The sequence below is a fragment of the Leucoraja erinacea genome, chromosome 22 (genome assembly GCF_028641065.1).
Source record: "Leucoraja erinacea ecotype New England chromosome 22, Leri_hhj_1, whole genome shotgun sequence".
NCBI lineage: Eukaryota > Metazoa > Chordata > Chondrichthyes > Rajiformes > Rajidae > Leucoraja > Leucoraja erinaceus.
The window spans coordinates 14848128-14868029 of NC_073398.1; the positions used below are offsets into that span (position 1 = coordinate 14848128).

General features: G+C 40.2%; 1 protein-coding gene and 1 long non-coding RNA gene across 10 annotated transcripts in view; one reads left to right on the forward strand and one right to left on the reverse strand.

Moving 5' to 3' along the window:
- anks1b (ankyrin repeat and sterile alpha motif domain containing 1B) overlaps positions 1-19902 on the reverse strand; it is a 646306-nt gene that overhangs the window by 428788 nt on the left and 197616 nt on the right. For all 9 annotated transcript variants that reach the window (XM_055652964.1, XM_055652967.1, XM_055652963.1 and 6 more), the window contains one exon: positions 16329-16485. In XM_055652964.1, coding sequence (XP_055508939.1) covers positions 16329-16485 — 157 coding nt within the window. The remainder of the gene's footprint in view (positions 1-16328; positions 16486-19902) is intronic.
- Positions 1527-13842, forward strand: LOC129707732 (uncharacterized). The gene is made up of 3 exons (XR_008725228.1): positions 1527-1619; positions 10566-10598; positions 12708-13842. It is a non-coding gene; the product is annotated as an uncharacterized LOC129707732 (long non-coding RNA).

The window sequence follows — 19902 nt, forward strand, 5'->3', positions numbered from 1 at the left end:
TCTTTCATTCATTGTTCTTAATCCCTCCTCATCATCATCTATATCTCTCGTTTCCATTATCCCTAACCATTCTGAAGAAGGGTCTGGACCCGAAACGTCACTCATTCCTTCTCTCCAGAGAAGCTGTGTCCCGCTGTTACTCCAGATTTTTGTGTCTAAAATGCTAATGATATATTGATAAGTACTAATGTTAACATTATGCGATAAATATAGTCTGCAATTAATGCATAAACGCAGTGATGACCAAAAAAGAGGAAGAGACACAGTAATTAAACAAGACATAGAAATTGAGGGTGAGCTGCTTATGTGATCTCAGCAACGTGGGTATTTGCGATTTGTGATGCATCTCTTCCCTACCACAGGTTGTGAGACGAGTTGAGCATTAATGATATCATTATTGTCATTGTCATTTTAGTGGCTATATCTGGCTGAAAAGTCCATGCAGACATACATCAATGTTCATATTAATTGACTATCCCCAAGCTGTAAAGGAAATTTATACATTTAACCAACAATGCAAAGCCAATACATGACAAAATCACATCCACCTGAACATGAAAGATAATATTCAATCATTTATTCTCAACGGGACAGGATCAGTTGAGGATGCATGTGAAAAGTACCATAAACAAGGTCCGTTACTTCTCTTGGCACCATAATGTTGATAATTATATGGTTACTGTTTATGACTAGACAGAATTGTTGGGAAGGAAGATTAAATAATCACTAATTTAAATACAAAATAAACATGTGAATTTGACATGTAAAGGAATCCTGTGGTGGAACGGTTACAAATCATTTCATTAAAGCTATTGCTCAAAAAGATAAATGAACAAAGATCACCTTAACCACAGCATTTTTAATAATCTCAGGACATGCCAAAGTTTTTACAACTAATTAAGAATGTGAATTTTCAAATTTCAGAAGTGCAACAGCAACTATGCTCACAGTACCCTCCTACAGAAGCAATGTGGTGATGATCAAGTAATCTGCATCAGTGATGTTGACTGAGGGATAAACATTTCTCAGGTCGCCAGGAATAATAAGCCTATTTATTCTTGGAGTAGTGTCCTGAGATCTCTCATGTCCACCTAAAAAGAGACAGGGCCTCGTTTTAACTTCCCATTAGAAAGATAAAGCTTCTAAAAGAACACCAGCCTTTCAGTACTGCACTAGATTGTTGTGCTCAGCACGTAACTTTCAATTCAGAGGTAAATATGCTACCAGTTATATTGTCAGGGCTGATCACAACTTCTGCCAGAATTCTATGAGGGAATACATCACTACTCCATGAAACTGACGGAGTGAAATACACTGCTGCTTCTGAATTATTTGGTGATATCAAGCAAAACTGGTTGTGCAAAAAAATTCTCGTTACTTTTAATGGGCAGAATTTTGGATCGAACAGGTCTTATTTCATGGTGTATTTGTCTGACAATCTCTACTTGTGCACTCACTAATTCTGTCTTGCATGGCAGGTACAATATTAAAACAATATTTTTATCTGATTTATTTTGAAAGGCAGAGTAATTTTCTTCAGAATATGTCATTTATGGGCAGCTGAAGAGCAACAGTTACCAGGAATTGATTCCCACGTCACTTACAACTGATAAAACCAGGTACCATTTCCACCTTTTCATTTGTACTCAGAAGTTACAAAATTGAATCAATTGATCATTTTAATATCCTTGGCTCAAATGTTGATTACATTGGAGAATCCTAAAAGTTATCTTGACAAGATGGCAATTCTGGGAATTATTATTTGGAATTGATACAAACTCAGGATTATTGTGATGCAACTGTGATTAATTCCCAGGCACTTTAATGTTGGAAGGGATGAGAATTGTATCATATTAAATGGATAGAATTTTTGGCAATGACAAATTTGTTGAGGTTTGTAGGTTAATTGGCTTGGTAAATGTAAAAAATTGTCCCTGGTGGGTGTTGGATAGTGTTAAGGTGCGGGGATTGCTGGTCGGCGCGGACCCGGTGGGCCAAAGGGCCTGTTTCCGTGCTGTATCTCTGAACTGAACTGAACAAGAGTGAATGGACTGCACTTAACCATCTTCTCGCTGTCCATTGGCCTGGAATAGAATATTTTCCAACTAATAGCTGCTATACAGGTTGCAAAGTGTAACTCCCAACAACATTACAGCAGACCACACTTCAGTATTTCAATGGAGAACTCATTCCACTTTCGTTAAAGAAAAATGTTGTTAAAGGAAAGTCGACCCGGAGGGCCGAAGGGCCTGTTTCCATGCTGTATCTCTAAACTAAACTAAACTAAAGTATAATCGTTTTTTTTTCTTATAATTAAATTCTATTGGAAGGCAGTCATGGTAAAATAGTCTTAATTGGAATACTGCTTTCTTGAGTAAATGAGTAAGAATAAGAATAATTAGTTGGTTCTGTTCTCAGCTCTGAGGTAAAATGGAGAACCAAAACCCACAATTATAATTTGAATTTAACGCTGAAATTCTCTTCAGAAGAACCATATTGAAGTGTAGATAACATGGTGTTCCTAATTCTTTACATTCTTGACAACCCAAATAATTGCTATTGCTGCAGGGAACTTGCAAGAATTAGCATAGACAATGCTGTTCCAAGAGAGACAAACCAACCAGATGACAGTCACTTAGAATATGTCTAATGTTTCTCTTCTTCTAGAGAAGAAAATTGATTGAAAGCAGATGCACCAAACCAATATTTCCGTTCAAAATGTCGTACAATGGAGAAGCAATTGCTGTTGTTAGGGTCACATGCTCCCACTGCCTATTTACATTCCGTGAAAAAGATTGAAAATTAAAAAATCTCCAGATGTTGGAAGTCGAAAACATAAACAGAAAATGCTGGGAATATTCATTGGGTCAGAGTGCAGGTCAAGCTAACAAAGGGCTTAACCTGCAACCTGCTCGAACATTTCTGTTCACATGAGTCGCGGAGAATTTGGTTTATAATGATTTGTTGGTTAATTTCTGTGTCGATAATACATGTTCCAGCCACTGTGCAGTACTGATGCGGGACAGGGCACCATTCATCCAGACAATTTTGCCTTGCATTAGGTCAGGTTTCCTAAGTGCTGTCAGAGTTGTGTTTTCACAAGCCAGTGGTGCACATTCATTAACATCATGACTTGCTGAGTTTAGTTTAGATTAGTTTGGTTTAGAGATACAGCAAGGAAACAGGCTTCCATACACACAGCACCCTTAGTGGGGTTCGAACCCAGGTCTCTGACGCAGCAAGCGCTGTAAGGCAGCAACTTTACCGCTGCACCAATATGCCAACCTGAATGTCGCAGAAAGCTTGTTAAAATATCTCAGCAGTAAAATTGTTCCTTTTGCAGATTTACATGAAGGATTACTATATTGAATACACCTTTAAATGTATCACAGTTGAAAAAAAACAAATGAATGTTGCTCATCCCTGGTAGCCAGCATCTCTTTGTACCTAATTACCAGGTAGCACTACACAGAACCCTCAATGCATCTTCCATTAACGTTTGTTTTCTATTGTCTTTCTATTTCTATTTCTAGCATATTTAGTTTTTATTTCAGATTTCGGCGCGGTCTCTGGACCTCGCAGCATTTCTAAACTAAACTAAAAAAAACAACTTTCCATTATTGGCAGCATCAACAAAAATATCTTAATGGATTAAACATCTCCTCCGGAAATGACAACTGTGACCATAAAAACCGTTCATACTAATGGTGCTATATTACGCAAGTCATGTTAAACATCTACTTTGCAGGTGCTACCATATTCCAGTCATATTTCATTAATCCAACTCAAGCCTCCAGAGCTGCAGTTTTGTGCTGAACAGTGAACAATTTCCCTTTTGTTGGAAATGTTCCAACTATCATTCACACAAAAGAAAAAAAATGGGTAATTGCTGGTTTGAAATTTCCAGGATAATGTCATGGCAGTGTTTTAACCATGATGGTTGCTATTTATAACAATTTTCTATTTTATTTTGGAAAATGACAATTCAAAATATTTCAATCAACTATTGAATGAGTGCTGAAGCAGGTAGTGCTGCTGCTTCACAGCGCTAGAGACCCGGGCTCGATCTTGACCTCAGCTGTTTTCTGTGTGGAGCTTGCACGTTATCTGTTTGCCACGTGTGTTTCCTCTGGTTGCTCCGATTTCTTCCCACATCCTAAAGATGTGTGGATTTGTAGGTTAATTGTCCTCTGTAAATTGGACCAAGTGTGTAGGGAGTTGATGTGTTAGTGGGATAACATAGAACTAGTGGGATAACGTAGAACTACCAGAGAACTATGTTATGCAGGATAACATAAAACTAGGATTTCTTGAATGGTTCCACGTGAACAGAAATTTCCTGCAAATGAAATATTGCGAAGGCCATAATCATTCACTTCAGACCTTGCCACAATTCTATTCCCTTGTTACATAGCAACTGAGGGAACGGGTGATCAATAATCCGCCTGTTTCTGCACTGCATCACTAAACAAAACTAAAATTATAACTCTCTCTATACCCCCCACCCACCAAAGTCGCACTAGCTCCTCGTTTTCACCTAATCAGCCAACAATGGCCTGTTTCATTTATCATTAATACTTTTTTGCATATCTTCCATTCATTGTTCTTTATCTCTCTACATCAGAATCAGATTTTACTCGCCAAGTATGTTTTGCAACATGTGAGGAATTTCACTGGCCAGGTTAGTCATACAATTAAAAGCAACAGACTCAAAAACACATTTTAACATGAACTCCTACACATTCCTCACTGTGAAGGAAGGCGAAATAAAGTTCAAGGCCTTCCTTTTGTTTTTCGTTGGTCGGGGGCCTCGAGCCCTACGTTGACAGGACGGTCTTGACACCCATAGCCAGCGGCGTTCAGACCCTCCACGTTGAGGCTCCTGCATCGGGGGGTTGTCAGCTCCCCCGTTCCGGGCGATCAAGCCTCCCGTCGGGGCTGGTCGAACCTTCTGCGACTAGCCTCTCCCGAGACTGTGAGCCCTTGATGGTAAGTACGCAGGCCGCGGTGGGAGTGATCCCAGGCAAGGGATCCACTCCGATGTTAAATCCGCGCCCCGTGGTGAGGCTCCCGACAGTCCGAGGAAGCTCCCAGCTCCATCGATATTAGGCCGCAGAGCCCGGAGAATGTGATCCGAAAATCAATCATATCTCTGGGAAGGTAAGAACTTGAAAAAAAGTTTCCCCCACCACCTATATCTCTCGTTTCCCTTATCCCCTAACCAGTCTGAAGAAGGGTTTCGACCCGAAACGTCACCCATTCCTTTTCTCCAGAGATGCTGCCTGTCCCGCTGAGTTACTCCAGCTTTTTGTGTCTATCTTTGGTTTAAACCAGCATCTGCAGTTCCTTCCTCCATAAACCTATAACAAGATTAATCCAGTCCCCTCTTCCCTCTTGGCCTTACTTTGATCATGATTTTGATCATGGTCAGATTATCATCTGTAATTGTTTCCTACTCCCATATCGTTACTGCTGGTGTCCCCATGAATGTATCCGTCACACCTAATTATCTGTACACTGCCCTAAGTTGTAGCTGAAAACCATCCGCTACCAACATTAATATCTACCTCACCACCACTACCACCACTACTGGCCCTTCCACCGAGTCTGCCCGAACTCACTACAAGTTCACTCATTCATCACTCCTGACTCCTATTTTAATTGTCTCCAGATTAAGCAATGTCTTGCATTCAAATTTCTCTCTGGCCTTATTCTTTCCCACCTCTCTAATCATCGCCAATTCTACCAGTTATTGAGAACATTGCACTCCTCCAGTTCTCACACCATAAGCACACCTGAATATCATTGTTCCAACAGCAGCTGCTGTGCCTTCAACTGCCAAGACCCTGAAGTCTGGATAGACACAAAGTGCTGGATTAACGCAGGTCAGGCAGCATCTCCAGAGAAAATGGATAAAAGTGGATAGGTGACGACTTTGGTTGGGGCTGTTCTTCAGACTGATTATCGGGAGGGGGAACTGGAAGCACGAAAGGACCAGGATAAATCAGGGCTGGCATTAGATTACATCAAGCCGGGTGACCTAGATAGGCCAATTGTTGGCTAGGTACAGTGTGATCAAAGAGGGATACTCATAAAAACAGCTTTTTTCTACGAGCAGTAGCTCTACTCAACAACCAAAAGTCTGTAGCCTCCTTTTGCTCTGATATTTTAATTCATTCTTAACATGTTTAAATTATGTTTTATTCCTAATTGTTTACTGTATATCGTGTTGTTACTTGCGAGCAAAGCACCAAGGCAAATTCCTTGTATGTATACATACTTGGCTAATAAAATTTATTCAATTCAATTCAATCATTGAGAACTGCGGAACTGGTTAACCGACTTTTAATTGACAAAGTGGGAAGGAGAGTGTTTGTATATGTTACATGAAATTAGAGAATTCAACATTCATACCACAGGGTTGTAAGCTACCCAAGTGGAATATGAAGTATTATTCACCAATTTGCATGTGGCTTCACTCTAGCAGAAAGGTCCGTATGGGAATGGGGAAGGGAGTTGCAATGGAGATCCATTAGGTCTTTGCAGTTAGAGCGTAAGTGTTCAGTGAAACGGTCGCCAAGTCCACGCTTGGTCTTGTTGATGTGCAGGAGCCCCCATCGGGAACACCAGTCTGAAGAAGGATCCCAACCCGAAACGTCACCTATCCATTTTCTCCAGAGATGCTGCCTGACCCGCCGAGTTACTCCAGCATTTTGCGTCTATCTTTGGCATAAACCAGCATCTGCAGTTCACTTTTATTATACCCTGAACTATGGAATTGCCTCCCGATATCTCTTTCAACCCCTCTCCCCGACTCCCACCTCTCTCACCTTTGCTCTTTTATATACTCCTTTCACCAAGCTTTTGGTCATTAGTTTTAAAATCTCCTTTTAAGGTGCATCGACAGATTTGGCAATGACATTCTGTGAAGTACTGTACCTTGGAACAGTTTGCTATTGACATATTACATTATTGTAAGATATAACGATTTCTGTTGTTGGTTCGGAAAACAGTCTTACAAAACAGAACTATTAATGTACCGTATAAATGGAGCATGTTTACAGTTGTCGAAATAATATAACACATAGGTAGAAGAATAACCATCTATCGAATGATGTTCCAATTGGTACTGTGGGGCAGGCTATAGTAAAGGAAAACAGATTTCAATAACAAGGAAATTTGGACTTTATTTTTTTCCCCCTCAAAAAAGAGCGATGGATTGTTTTCCTGAAAAGTTCCAATCAGTCAAATTGATCTCTTCTGACTGAGAGCTATGGGAACAATAAATGACTATGATGACTTCCCCTCTTTTTTGCTTATTTTGGAATAAACTGTTGGAACTCTAGATAAAGATTACATTTTAAATAAATGCTTTAATAGAATTGAGAGTTTTTTTTTAAAGTACAACCACTGGGAATACCAAATCACCTTAAAATCCTCCATTTTATTTAATGTCTGATTTAGAAGATAGCCGTACCAAATTCAGCTGATACATTAATTGGATCTATGTTGTGTGTGCCACCCATACAGATTAACAAAATGGTCATTATCTATGACAGGCAGCCTGCAAAACAGCTTCGGGTTTTTTAAATTCCATTTCTGGAGAAAACAAAATATGGTTGTCCTTTAAAACCTCTCTTCAGATCCAAATGCATGGACACTGACTTCAACCTCTCCTTATATAAATGTCACATAAAAATTTACAATATGATCCTCATCCATATATTCGTACATATAATGGCCACTGATTAATCAGTTCAGGGGGACAAAAAAGTATGTGGAGAAATTATTTCAAATGAGTACAAATATCAAACGTTACAAAAGTTATTTGCCAGTCATTTGATGTGAGCAAAACATTGCACATCCATAAAATAGCACTTAATGGGAAATCATAGTAAATTAAACTGCAGGGCCAGCATTTTCTGTCAGCACATAACACACTGCAATATAAATTTGACAACATGGATAAATTGTAATTTCAATTCTATTTCCTATAAAGAGGGAGTTGAACTATGTTACCTTCCTGAGCCAAATAGGCATTTTGCTGATCAGAAAGCAGAGATTGAATGAGCAGATAGTGTTGGCCCCCGAGAGAACCTCAATTCAGCACTGCATGAAATTGCCCTATGGTTCTAAATGTAAATGCCTCATCGGTATTAGGTTTTACAGCCCACAGCTATTTCAGATATCTGCACAACTACAATTTTAGCCAATCAAGTTTACTGTCTTTGAAACGTTTCTCAGAGGATGCTTAGATATAATCTTTAATTCATTCAGGGTCTGTTGATGTCAGTGACAAACCAATATTTATTGCCCTGTGTTTAAGTGCTCTTGAATCAAATACTTTAATTCCATCTTTTAACAACTGAGCAGAAATAACATATCATAAGCAATTTTAGCAAAACGGCAGGCTTTGATATTGTCCTCCATCAATTAACAACAATGATACTGAGGAAATATTTTACAATAGAAAGTGGGTTTAAACAGTGCAATGGTGCAAACACTGTGCCCTCGGATGTCGTATCAAACTGCTGACACATGGTACACGTTCCTGTTGCATGCATAATTCCCAATCACCAAACCACTTGCAACAGTGGAAGATGCCAAAAGAACAGGAACAACACTTCTATTAGGAAACAAGGAAGTAAATTCCAGATGAGCTTTCAGCAGAGTAACAAACCTTCAGCAAACTTGACATGTTCCCACCCAAAACATTTCCAGCTCTTTGTCATATTAATTTCAAATGTCACTTTGTGCTTAGCTGAAAACAATACTTTGTTGACAATAATTGGGCTCACAATTCACCTCTGAGGATCAAGGCTGTTGTAAGCTTATTATTGTACTTCTTTACAAACCTTTGAACATCTGAAGATGTGCAACTTTCACATGACAAATTTGTTTGAGGCAAGTTTGCATTTTGCCTTTATTGCCATTTATTTATGTTGAGCCAATAAAGATCTCTCTCCTCTTCAGAGTGACACCTAAACCTCGGACACTGCCTTTTCCTTCATCGTTCTCTTACCTTGCTATTGCACAAAAAACCCAAAATAAAGGTTTTTGCAAGTTCCTTAAATTATGTGCTCGGTATTCCAGTTAGAAATAACTTGGTCACTGTAGAACCACGATAAAGGTGAAAGAATGGGTTAATATAAGGTGGCATGGTAGCGCAGCGGTAGAGTTACTGCCTAAAGGGCCTGTCCCACCAGCATGCGATTGCATGCGTCTAGCGCAACCTAACGTGGTTGCTTGAGACGTACGGCCTCGCGGGGCCGGTCCCACTTCAATCGGCGGAGGCGTATGGAATTTTGCGGGGCTGGTCCCGACATCGTGCGAGGCTCCAAAAATCATGCACTGTCCGAAAATCTTGCACTGTTGGCTCGCAGGCGCATTGAGGGCGTACGCAGCGTCTCGACGAACGTACGCAGCGTCTTGACGTCGTACGCAGCATCTTGATGGCGTACGCCTAGCACGTGGCGTTGCGCGATGAGGTCACCGCCCGGCGTGCTGTTGCGCGATGACGTCACCGCCCGACGCCGTGCGACGTCCAAATCCAGTTGGCCCGCCTCCTGCCCAGCTGATTGGTGAGTATGATGTCGGGACCAGCCCCGCACAACTCTATACGCCTCCGCGGTTCGAATTGGGACTGGCACTGCGAGGCTGTACGCCTCAAGCAACCACGTTTGGTCGCGCTAGTCGCATGCAATCGCATGCAGGTGGGACAGGCCCTTTACAGCGCCAGAGACCCGGGTTTGTTCCTAACAATGGGTGCTGCTTGTATGGAGTTTGAATGTTCTTCCCTTGACCTGCATAGGTTTCTCCGAGTGCTCTGCTTTCCTCCCACACTCTAAAGACATACAGGTTGTAGGTTCATTCGCTTGGTATAACTGTAAAATTGTCCCTAGTGTGTGTGGGATAGTGGGATAGTATAAGTGTGAGGGGATTGCTGGTCAGCACCGACTCAGTGAGCCGAAGGGCCTGTTTCCACGCTATGTATCTCTAAACTAAACAAAAAATAATTGATTTTGAAAGACAATATTGTTCATGTTTACAACAAATTCTCAATGTTTACAAAATAATTCATGAAAAGGGCACAACTTCCTTTACAAACTTCAGTCCTGCCCCCAGATGCAGCTAATTCTATTCAGTAGTCCAGAATATCACTGCAAATTTGAATACTTTCAAAATTTCAGGAACACAATCCAGTTATTACAAGGTGTGCCATTATATGGAGAATATTCCTGCAATAAATCAAGTATTTGGATACAGGAGGGAAAAAGAGGTGGGGGAGGGGAGAAACATGGACATTTTTGAATATTGTCCAAATACATTAGGTACAAACCATCCCCGAATGTAGCATCTCACAGGACAAGCATTTCCATCAATATCCAAGAAGCTCAACACTACCTAGTTCAAAAAAGGCCATTGATTAACATTACATCCACTATCCTAAACCTTCACTCCGTCCGAAATGCACTTTGAAGTCAGCACAGCGAACCCGTGGAAAGCTACAGTAGTTTCCATGGTCATCATTACGAAGATTAACTTTTTATTTTTACTAATTTCAGATTATTGACAATTTAACTTCACCAGGTGCCATGGTAGGATATAAACTCTGATCTCCTGATTTAACTTTAACTAGTTTGGTCCATTTAACCACTGCAGCAAGTTATTGCCAAGTTATAGCAAATATTGACAGATTTGTGATATTTTTGTTTAGATATTCAAATTCAGTGTAAATTGCATATCGTTATGCTTTTCCGAAAGAGATACCCAAGCTTTCAAATAAAGCTTTTGAAAACAATTCCTTTAGAAAATATTTCAGATGAATCAGTATATTGGTGTTTGCAGAATTGGGAAGAAAACCTAGTTACTGTGTTGAATCCTGAAAACCTAAACATGACAAATGCTTTTATTAAATAAATAGGCTAAAAGGATAATAAAGTCTAGTAATCTCATATCATCTCATAATCTCATTGGCCTGGAGGATTCACTATTTTAGGATGCATACTGCATGTTAACAATACTTTAGCGTGAAGTGCAGCTATTATTTGCTTCATTAACCAGAGACCTTGCAAGTAACGACCTTCAAAGTATGTTGTCCACTAAAAAATTAATCAAATTTTTATGCAAAGAAAATGATAGATTTTGATAAAATCAGCCGCGAGAGACTGCATGTTTGTGGGTGGTAGCACAGCTCCCCTGCATCCATCCAACAAATCCCACTGTGGCTTGACTTCTACAGACTGAAAAATGAGACCTGACAAGCATAAAGCTATTGCACCAACGCTGAAAAATTATGTCCCTTGTATTTGTCTGCAGATTATAAACTATACTGAAATTCATGAAATTTTTCCTACTTCTGATGTTGGTTTAAAATATTTTCACATTTAATATGAAAATTGCTGAAATTCTGCTTTGTGTATGGTGATTTTGTTGCTTGTATATAGAGTTCTCATCTGATATGTGCAATATTGCTAATATACTTAAACCTTATGAATTTGGAATATTTTGTTTCACTTTGGTTAATTTAGGAAGTGTAAAATTTTCCATGCGATTATATTTATTTTGTTTATTTTCAGCACAAAAATTAAAATCCCCAAATCACTCAGTTCAGACACAGGAAAATTGTTTCTTATAATTCTATGATTAAAACATGAATTGATAAATGATCCTGTAATCACAGCTTAATTTTATATAATCCATCTATCAGTTGTGGCATATAGATCCAGTCTTTTCTTTTCAGAATACTGGGCATTCTTTACCTTAGAGAATCATTAAGGAATTTCTCAGCATATTTCTGAAATTGGCCCTTTTTTCTATTGATATTTTGCTTCATATAGATGTCAACTTGGGCTGCCTGCACTTACACAATCTGACTAATACAAGATAGTGTAGCATTTAGTGCAACTGCCACATAGCTCCAGTAACTCGGATTTGATTCTGACTGTGTGGAGTTTGCCTATTCTCGCTGTAAACACGTGGGTTTCCTCCGGGTGCTCCCGTTTCCTACCTGATCCAAAAGACGTGCTGGTTGATAAATTAAAGAGCTATTTTAAATGGCCCACATTGTAGGTGAGTGATAGGAGAATTGGTGGGAGTTAATGGTCACGCAAGTGTGAAAAGGCTGCCGGGAATGATGGGAATGCTCCGAGATCTAGTACAGACTCATTGGGATGAATGAATTATTTTTATGTCACTAGAAAATGTAAGAAAATAATGGGGTTTTTCCTCTTCTTTTACATCTTCCTGTGACATTTCCTGAAGGAAAGGTGGGCAAACTGTCATCATTTTCTGTTCATGATGTATGATGGTCTTTGTATTGTGAGCTCTTAATTAAAGTTCAGAGAACTAGATTGTCATGTAAAAAGGTGTCTGCTTGACTTTGCCTGCCACTGCTTCCACTAAACCTCTCCAGATCACAATGCCATTGGCGATGAAAAACCATAATTGAGAGGGAGAGCAGGGTCTGTACTTCGAGCAACACTTGGTGTCAGATCCCAAAACTCTGGTGCCCTTTGATAACTGGCCACTTTCAAGGGTTTTAAGAACTTCTGTAAATGTCACTTGAGTTGAGGAGATATTTAAAGAGGATTGAAAAATATTTAAATTATCTAAAAAAGGTAAAACATTAATTTAAAACTTCAAAGATATAGCAAATATTTAACAACATTAAAATAAAGTAAAATGAATAAACCTTTTTATTGCAGGATGGTGTAAGTGAATGGGGTTACCTGCAGCTCTCTCCAGCCTCTGATCCATCTCTTCTGGTACTACACCACTGAACTCAAGGGCAAGTCCACCAGTGGACTGTCATATCAGGTACTATCTGACTTCTCTTTCATCTCAAGCTTCTGTATTAGACTTTGCAGTAGTGAGATGCAAACTGAGCAACAAGCAGCAGATTGCTGGCAGCCTGTGTCCGAGCATCTTCTGGCCCAATATCATTAGTTTAACAGATAGTTTATGATTCTTAGACTCTTCTCATAGGTTGACATCAGAAAATGCTGACAACCTATTTGGGTCAGTTTGATGGCATTTTTGAGAATTAGAACAGCTTCATTAAGGAATGAATGACAGCATTTTCATGGTTACAATATTTATTCAATATTTATTCAATGTCATTTGAACCTCAGTGAGGCTCAAACGAAACTCTGTTTCTACAGCCATACAAACAAAACAATTCCTACAAGACACACAAACAATTCAATTCACACAAACATCCAATTCGCACAAACATCCATCACAGTGAATCTCCTCCTCACTGTGATGGAAGGCAAAGTCTTTTCTCTCCCCTGTGCACCATTTTTCTCCCGATGTTGAAGCCCCAGGCGGGCGATGGTAAGCCCCACGGCCATTAAGGCCGCGCCGGGCGATGTACGGCCCCGTTCCAGGTCTAAATTACTCAAAGTTGTAGCCCCCGGCGGGCGTTGGCATGTCCCGCGGCCATTAAAGCCGCGCCGGGCGATGTACGGCCCTGCTCCGGGTTGTTCCAACCCCGTGACACTGGCTGGAGAAGGTGCGTTGCGGGAGCTCCGAAAAGCGGTCTCATACCCGGACCCGTGAGCTCCCGATATCACAGTCCACCAGAGCCTCCGAGCTCCGGGTCGGGCCGCAGCAACGAGCCACCACCGCTCCCCACGCTCCGAAGCCGGCCGGCCCCACGATGGTAAGTCTGCAGCCCCACAGGCTCCGCGACTGGAGCCCCCAGGGCGTTCCGGTTGGAGGCCGCTCCACGGTGCTAGGCCCCAACGACAACGGAGACCCGATACGGAAAAGGTCGGGTCTCCCGTGCAGGGAAGAGATTTTGAAAGTCCCCCCCCCGCTCCCCACATATACACAGTTAAAAACAGTATTAAAAAAACTCGACAACTACATTTAACTACACAAAAAAACAAAAAAAAAGACAGACAGGCTGTAGGGGCCGCTGCAACGTGAGTCGCGCCACCAACCGAAACACATATGACACATATCTGAAATGGGCAAGTGAGATCAGCCCAGATTAATCGATTTAAAGGGGGTTGCATTATATTATATTAAATTTGTGTCAAATAAAGTTGGTAATAATGATCATATGTTTATCATATGTTGCTAAATACAGTTTGGAAGTATTGCTGTTGTGATACAAATCTAATTCTCCATTACGAGATAATTATCTGAAGTAAAGTCACATGCTGGTTAGATGTTAGGTAGAGTTTACATGTATGGTGAGGATTATAAACAAGCTGGTAAGCACATATCAGCACTCCAGGTAAAATAAAGCCTAGGCATGTATAATTTCCATTCTACCCAAGGCTGACCTAACACTTTGATGAGAGAAAGTTTTGATGAGAATCTGCTAAGACTTTGTTGTAGTTATTTGGGCGAGATGTACAGAATGTTCAAGCACAAAGTATTGTTCCAAAACATGGATCAGCAAGCTAACAGTTCTTGGTTTGCCTGTTTCAAAAGGATGCCAAGAAGGACAATGAAATAATTTGTTGTTGGAGTGGCTGTTGAATAAATGAAGCCAGATGAGGTGAGGGCATTCTCACATTTTGGCAAAATCTATTTATGTTTGTAGCACTTTTGGACGTGCCAGTACAGTAGAAAATTCCCCAACTTTTGAACACTTCCTGGTAATCAGGACGTGGGAGGAAATTACACGGTGTTAGCCAAATTAAGTTATATATCCTGTTCAAAGCTTGTAGGTTCCATGTTTCTTTCTGCAACCTTGTGTATTAATACGCAATCATTAATGCATACCAAGACATCGCGAGTATAATCATAGCTAGAAGAAAAATCATAATTCTACGACTATGCCGCCAAAAAACTGTTCTGTTCCATTTACCTTGCACTATCTTATCAACGTATTTTGCTCAAACTATTATGAATTTGTTGATGGAAACAGAATCATTCAAGATGACAAGCTCATTGTTGAGTCAAAGAAAAAATGAGAGCCGCATTTGTTTTTGCTGAATAAAAATTTCCTTCATTCCCAACCTTGCCATTGGCTTAATCACCCAATGGCAAATGTGCCCGAAAATTGACAAACGTAAGCATTACAAGGTTTTGCAGTTTTTTCCGAATCTTTGAACAAAAACTAATCCTGAATTTGACACCTAAAATTTTATACCAACTGCCAAAAGAGGTTGAACTTCTTTTATTAGCATTTACTAGCAAATAAACAGACTGCTGGAGGAACTCAGTGGATGAGGCAGCATCTGCTGGCCCTCTGTTTCCCTCCACAGATGCTGCCTGACCTGCTGAGTTCCTGCAGCCATCTATTTTTGCTCAAATTGCCAGCACCTTGTGTCTCCAATCATTTACTATTTTGGTAATCCATTTTCATTCTGAGTCAGATGTTATGGCTTTAATCCCATACTAGGAATGATATCTATAGTGACAAAGTCCCGCCCTCCCCCTGCAATCAGTCTGAACAAGGGTTCCAACCTGAAATTTCACCTATCCATGTTCTCCAGAGATGCTGCCTAATCCACTGAGTTACTCCAGCATTTTGTATATTTCTTTAAAAAAAATAGCATGAACTGCAATGAAATATGCTGACCAGAAGCAAGTTGACTGATGAGAACCATGCAAAGGAAGATTAACATGCAGGACAATAACATGGACTGAGGAACATTCAGGACAATAACATGGACTGCAGGAACAGACCACACAGAAATACATTGATAAACAAATAAAATACGCAATGAAAATAATTGCCATTAATTGTTCCAGCATCAATTATTGTGATTGGAGAATATTAAGCAACGTACTCCACTGAATCCCTGCTTTCACGAATGATATTTCAAAATATCAAAACCAAATATTGGTCTAGAAATATATCTGGTGGTGGTGCACCATGAAAAGCACAAGTGAGTTTACAACAAACTAAATGAATCAATGGCATAAATTGGTACAAGCAATCAGACAGACAATTAATGAACCAGTGCTTAAAATAAATCCTATTAATTCCATGTGATCATCACACTACCACAGTCACACGGGAAGACTAAATAGATGACCTACTGTTTTTCACAGAACATAAAATGTAGCCCAATTGGGGGAGATTATTCATAATACCAAACAATATAATAAATAGCTTCAACTCGACAAGAGAAATTTCTAAAGTTTTAATTTAAAAACTTAAAACGTAATTTTGTTGATGAGCCTGAAAATTAATTCTCAAAAATAAGTTTAAGCATCCCAAACTACAGCAATTAAAGAATATATATTGCTCAACATATCAAATATAAGTATTTCACGTGTCTCCAATGATAAACTCGGAAGATTGCTTGCCATTCTGCATTTATAAATGTATTATACTTTAAACAGAAAAGCAAGCCCACCTGCTCGTTCACTCGTGAATGGGAAGGCCCATGATGGATTAGAATTTTTACAATATCCATGTCTCCCTTCCAAGCAGCCAAGTGAAGAGGAAAGCAGCCCTTGTTATCTGCAACGTTGGTGGAGGCGTCATACTGAAGGAGCTTCAGCACCACATCCCTGCAATGGAAGAGTCAAAATATAAACAACATCAATTATCTGGAACGTGGTGTGAGAAAGTATTAAAGTGTGCCAGAATATGAACAGGAACCAAGAACGGGATTGTCATTTTTGAAGAACTCATTGTCACTTTTGTTGTGCTTTGCTTCTTTTAGTTTCTATACTATGTCAATTCACACTGAGAGCTATGGGTGTGGTCCAATATGGTTATATTGAATTACACAGCACCACTGGTCCATATTACACAGCATCAGTGGTCCATATTACACAGCATCAGTGGTCCATATTAGTCAAATCAAGAGTCAAGAGTGTTTTATTATCATATGTCCCGGATGGAACAATGAAATTCTTACTTGCTGCAGCACAACAGAATATGTGAATATGTAAACATAGTACATAACAGAGAAGATAATTTTTTTTCAATAAATAACAAATATAGTGCAATAATAATAGTCTTTTGCTGTTCAGAGCTCAGAGCTTATTTGTTGTGTTTAATAGCCTGATGGCTATAGGGAAGAAGCTGTTCCTAAACCTAAACGTTACAGTTTTCATGCTCCTGTACCTTCTTCCTGATGGCAATGGTGAAATGAGTTAAGGGCCTGTCCCACTTACTCGATTTTTCAGCGGACTGCCGGTGAGAGTCAAGCTCGCGGTACTCGCTGAAAAACCGGGAAGTGGAATGGCGACCATCAGAGCGGAACACACACACACACACACACACAAACACATCGCAAAGGCAGGGGCCAGAGAAAGCCGGGGAGTGCTGTCTGAAATTCACACGGTACAAAGCCAAGGTGATACAGACACACACCGCGATGAACAGGAAGGTTAAGACGGCTAGCACAGTGTACGGTAAGTCCTTTAAAGGAGCGGGGGTGGGGGGGGGGGGGATGTTAGAGACGGGGGGAAAAGGGAGGAGAAGGGGGGGGGGGTAGGGGGGAAAAGGATTGAATACACTTATAAGAAGCCAGACAACTTTTAATAAGCCAGAGATACACAGCTGTGAAGTTTAGCGGGCATTTAACATTACCGGTCGGTTTTCCTTCCTTCTGAAAACTCATGCTTATGTTTTTTTTTCCCCCAATGAGCCAGTGAAAATGCCCAGTCAGCAAAGGAGATTAACTAAAACTACCTACAGCTACCACGACTCCCTACAACGGCATGGCGACCCCACTACCACTGCACCTATGACTACAAAAGTATCGATTTTCTCCATGGCAACCAATTTTTGGTCGCAGAAAAATTTTTCAACATGTTGAAACTCCTGCACTCGCCAAAAAAGTCGCCTAAGTGGGACAGGCCCTTTAGGGAGTCACATGTGCGATATATACATTGTATAACATAGCTGAAACTAAATGCTGCAGATGATGGAAATACTCAGCAGGTCATTCCACATTTCAGATGGAAGACTCATCAATATTCTGACTAAAATTCATTAAGCTGAAACTTTAATTCTATTTCTTTCACCAGAGATATTACTGGATCTGCTGAGTATTCCAATATATCCTGAGTCTATCTGGATTATACATCATTGACACCAGCATAATACATTGTCAATGAAACAGATTGCACTGATGATTAGCCAATAAGTCCATAGAGAAGTGCTAGTTAGCCGCAGTGTGCACATTCCTATATTTTGGACATTTGTGACTACACACTGTAATGCTGTGTAGAACACAGTGGAGATAGAATGGGGCTGCACTTGGCCTCACAGTCGGTTAGTGGACTTGCCTTTAAATCCAGAGGGTTTCTATCATAATCTGAGATGAAGGGCCAAACACACCCTATCTACCCCCTGAGCTTTACGTCAACCATTACAGCAGATCACTACAGACGATTCAAAAGGACAGAAAAACACTGGGGCTGAGGTAGAACAGTTGCCTCCTCAAGTCAGTACTGCCAATAAAAACTTAGCTGATCATTAACTTCAGTGCCACTTTCGAATACAAACTTCATATCCTTTGATGTGCCTCATATCCAAAAAGCTGTCGATCTCTATCCAGGATATACAGATGACTTCAGCACTCTTGGGTAAAGAATTCCAAAGCTTTGAAATCTTCTCATCTCAGTCTTGAATGGTTTCCCTCTTATAAAACAAGAGCTGCTAACTTTGAAAATGTAAATGAAGGTGAGTGGCTTGTTTGATTTAATTTTAATTAATATGTATGCTAATTAACTTACATCAAATAATGATGTCCATGAGAATTTATTATTGCTTACATTTTTCCTTATTTGTTTTGTGATTTAATTGCTTATTTGAGTTTGAGAGGAAGAAGATGTAATTAGATGTGTTGGTATTACTGTTGAGTAAAGGTGTGAGGGAGGAGCTGGCTAAAGTTCATTGGAAAGGGGCCCGAGCAAGAATGACTGTGGAGCACAATGACAGGAGTTTCTGCGAGTAATTCGGAAGATGCAGAAACTTTTCATCCCTTACAAAGAGGAAGAGAGAATCTAAGGGGACAATGAGGCGAACTGTGGCTGACAAAGAAAGTCAAAGACAGCATAAAAAAAGACGTATAATATTGTAACAATTAGCAGGTAGCTAAAAGATTTTGAAGCTTTTGAAAACCAACAGAAGGTTTTTCTTTAGCTGAAGGGTGGTGAATCTGTAGAATTATTTGAATTCTGTGGAATTTCTGTACCAAGTCTTTGGGTATTTTTAAAGCAGAGAGACAGATTCTTGATCAGTAAGAGTGTCCAGGGTTACGGGGAGAAGGCTAGATAATGGGGTGGAAAGGGATAGATAGATCAGCCATCATTGAACGACAGAGTAGACTTGATGGGACGAATGGCCTAATTCTGCTCCTGACTTACAAGCTTATTTTTCTCAACTGTTTCTAAATTTTTCTGATAATTAGAGGCATTTAGAAAGTGAAAATTCCTCCTGAATTATTGGAAGATGATGAGGGCAGCCCACACACATTGCCTGAGGCCTTGTGAATGCCTGTGGATTTTTCCCCCAAAACTAAACTGTATTCAGAAAAATATATATATACAAAGCAAAAACTGTACAAAAACTTTTCATACATCCTCCGTGTCTACACATTCAAAAGTGTCATACTCAGTAATGTTCGCTCCTATCTTTAAACAAAACACCCTTGCCACTCATGTAGGAAGGAACTACAGATGCTGGTTTATACCAAAGATAGACACAAAATGCTGGAGTAACTCAGAGGACAGGCAGCATCTCTGGAGAAAAGGAATATGTGACATTTCAGGTCGAGACCCTTCTTCAGACTCATTGCCACTTATGTGGTCACCTGGTGATACTCCTTCCCTTGTTTGAGGGGTTTCTCCACAAGACTCTGTCCCTCAAAGTCCAGCATTGATAGGACCCTAGACTATGGTCCTCCCCAACAGACATTTGGCATTGGCTGCAACAAGCTTCAGTACGTCCCTCGGCATATGTCCCTGCTG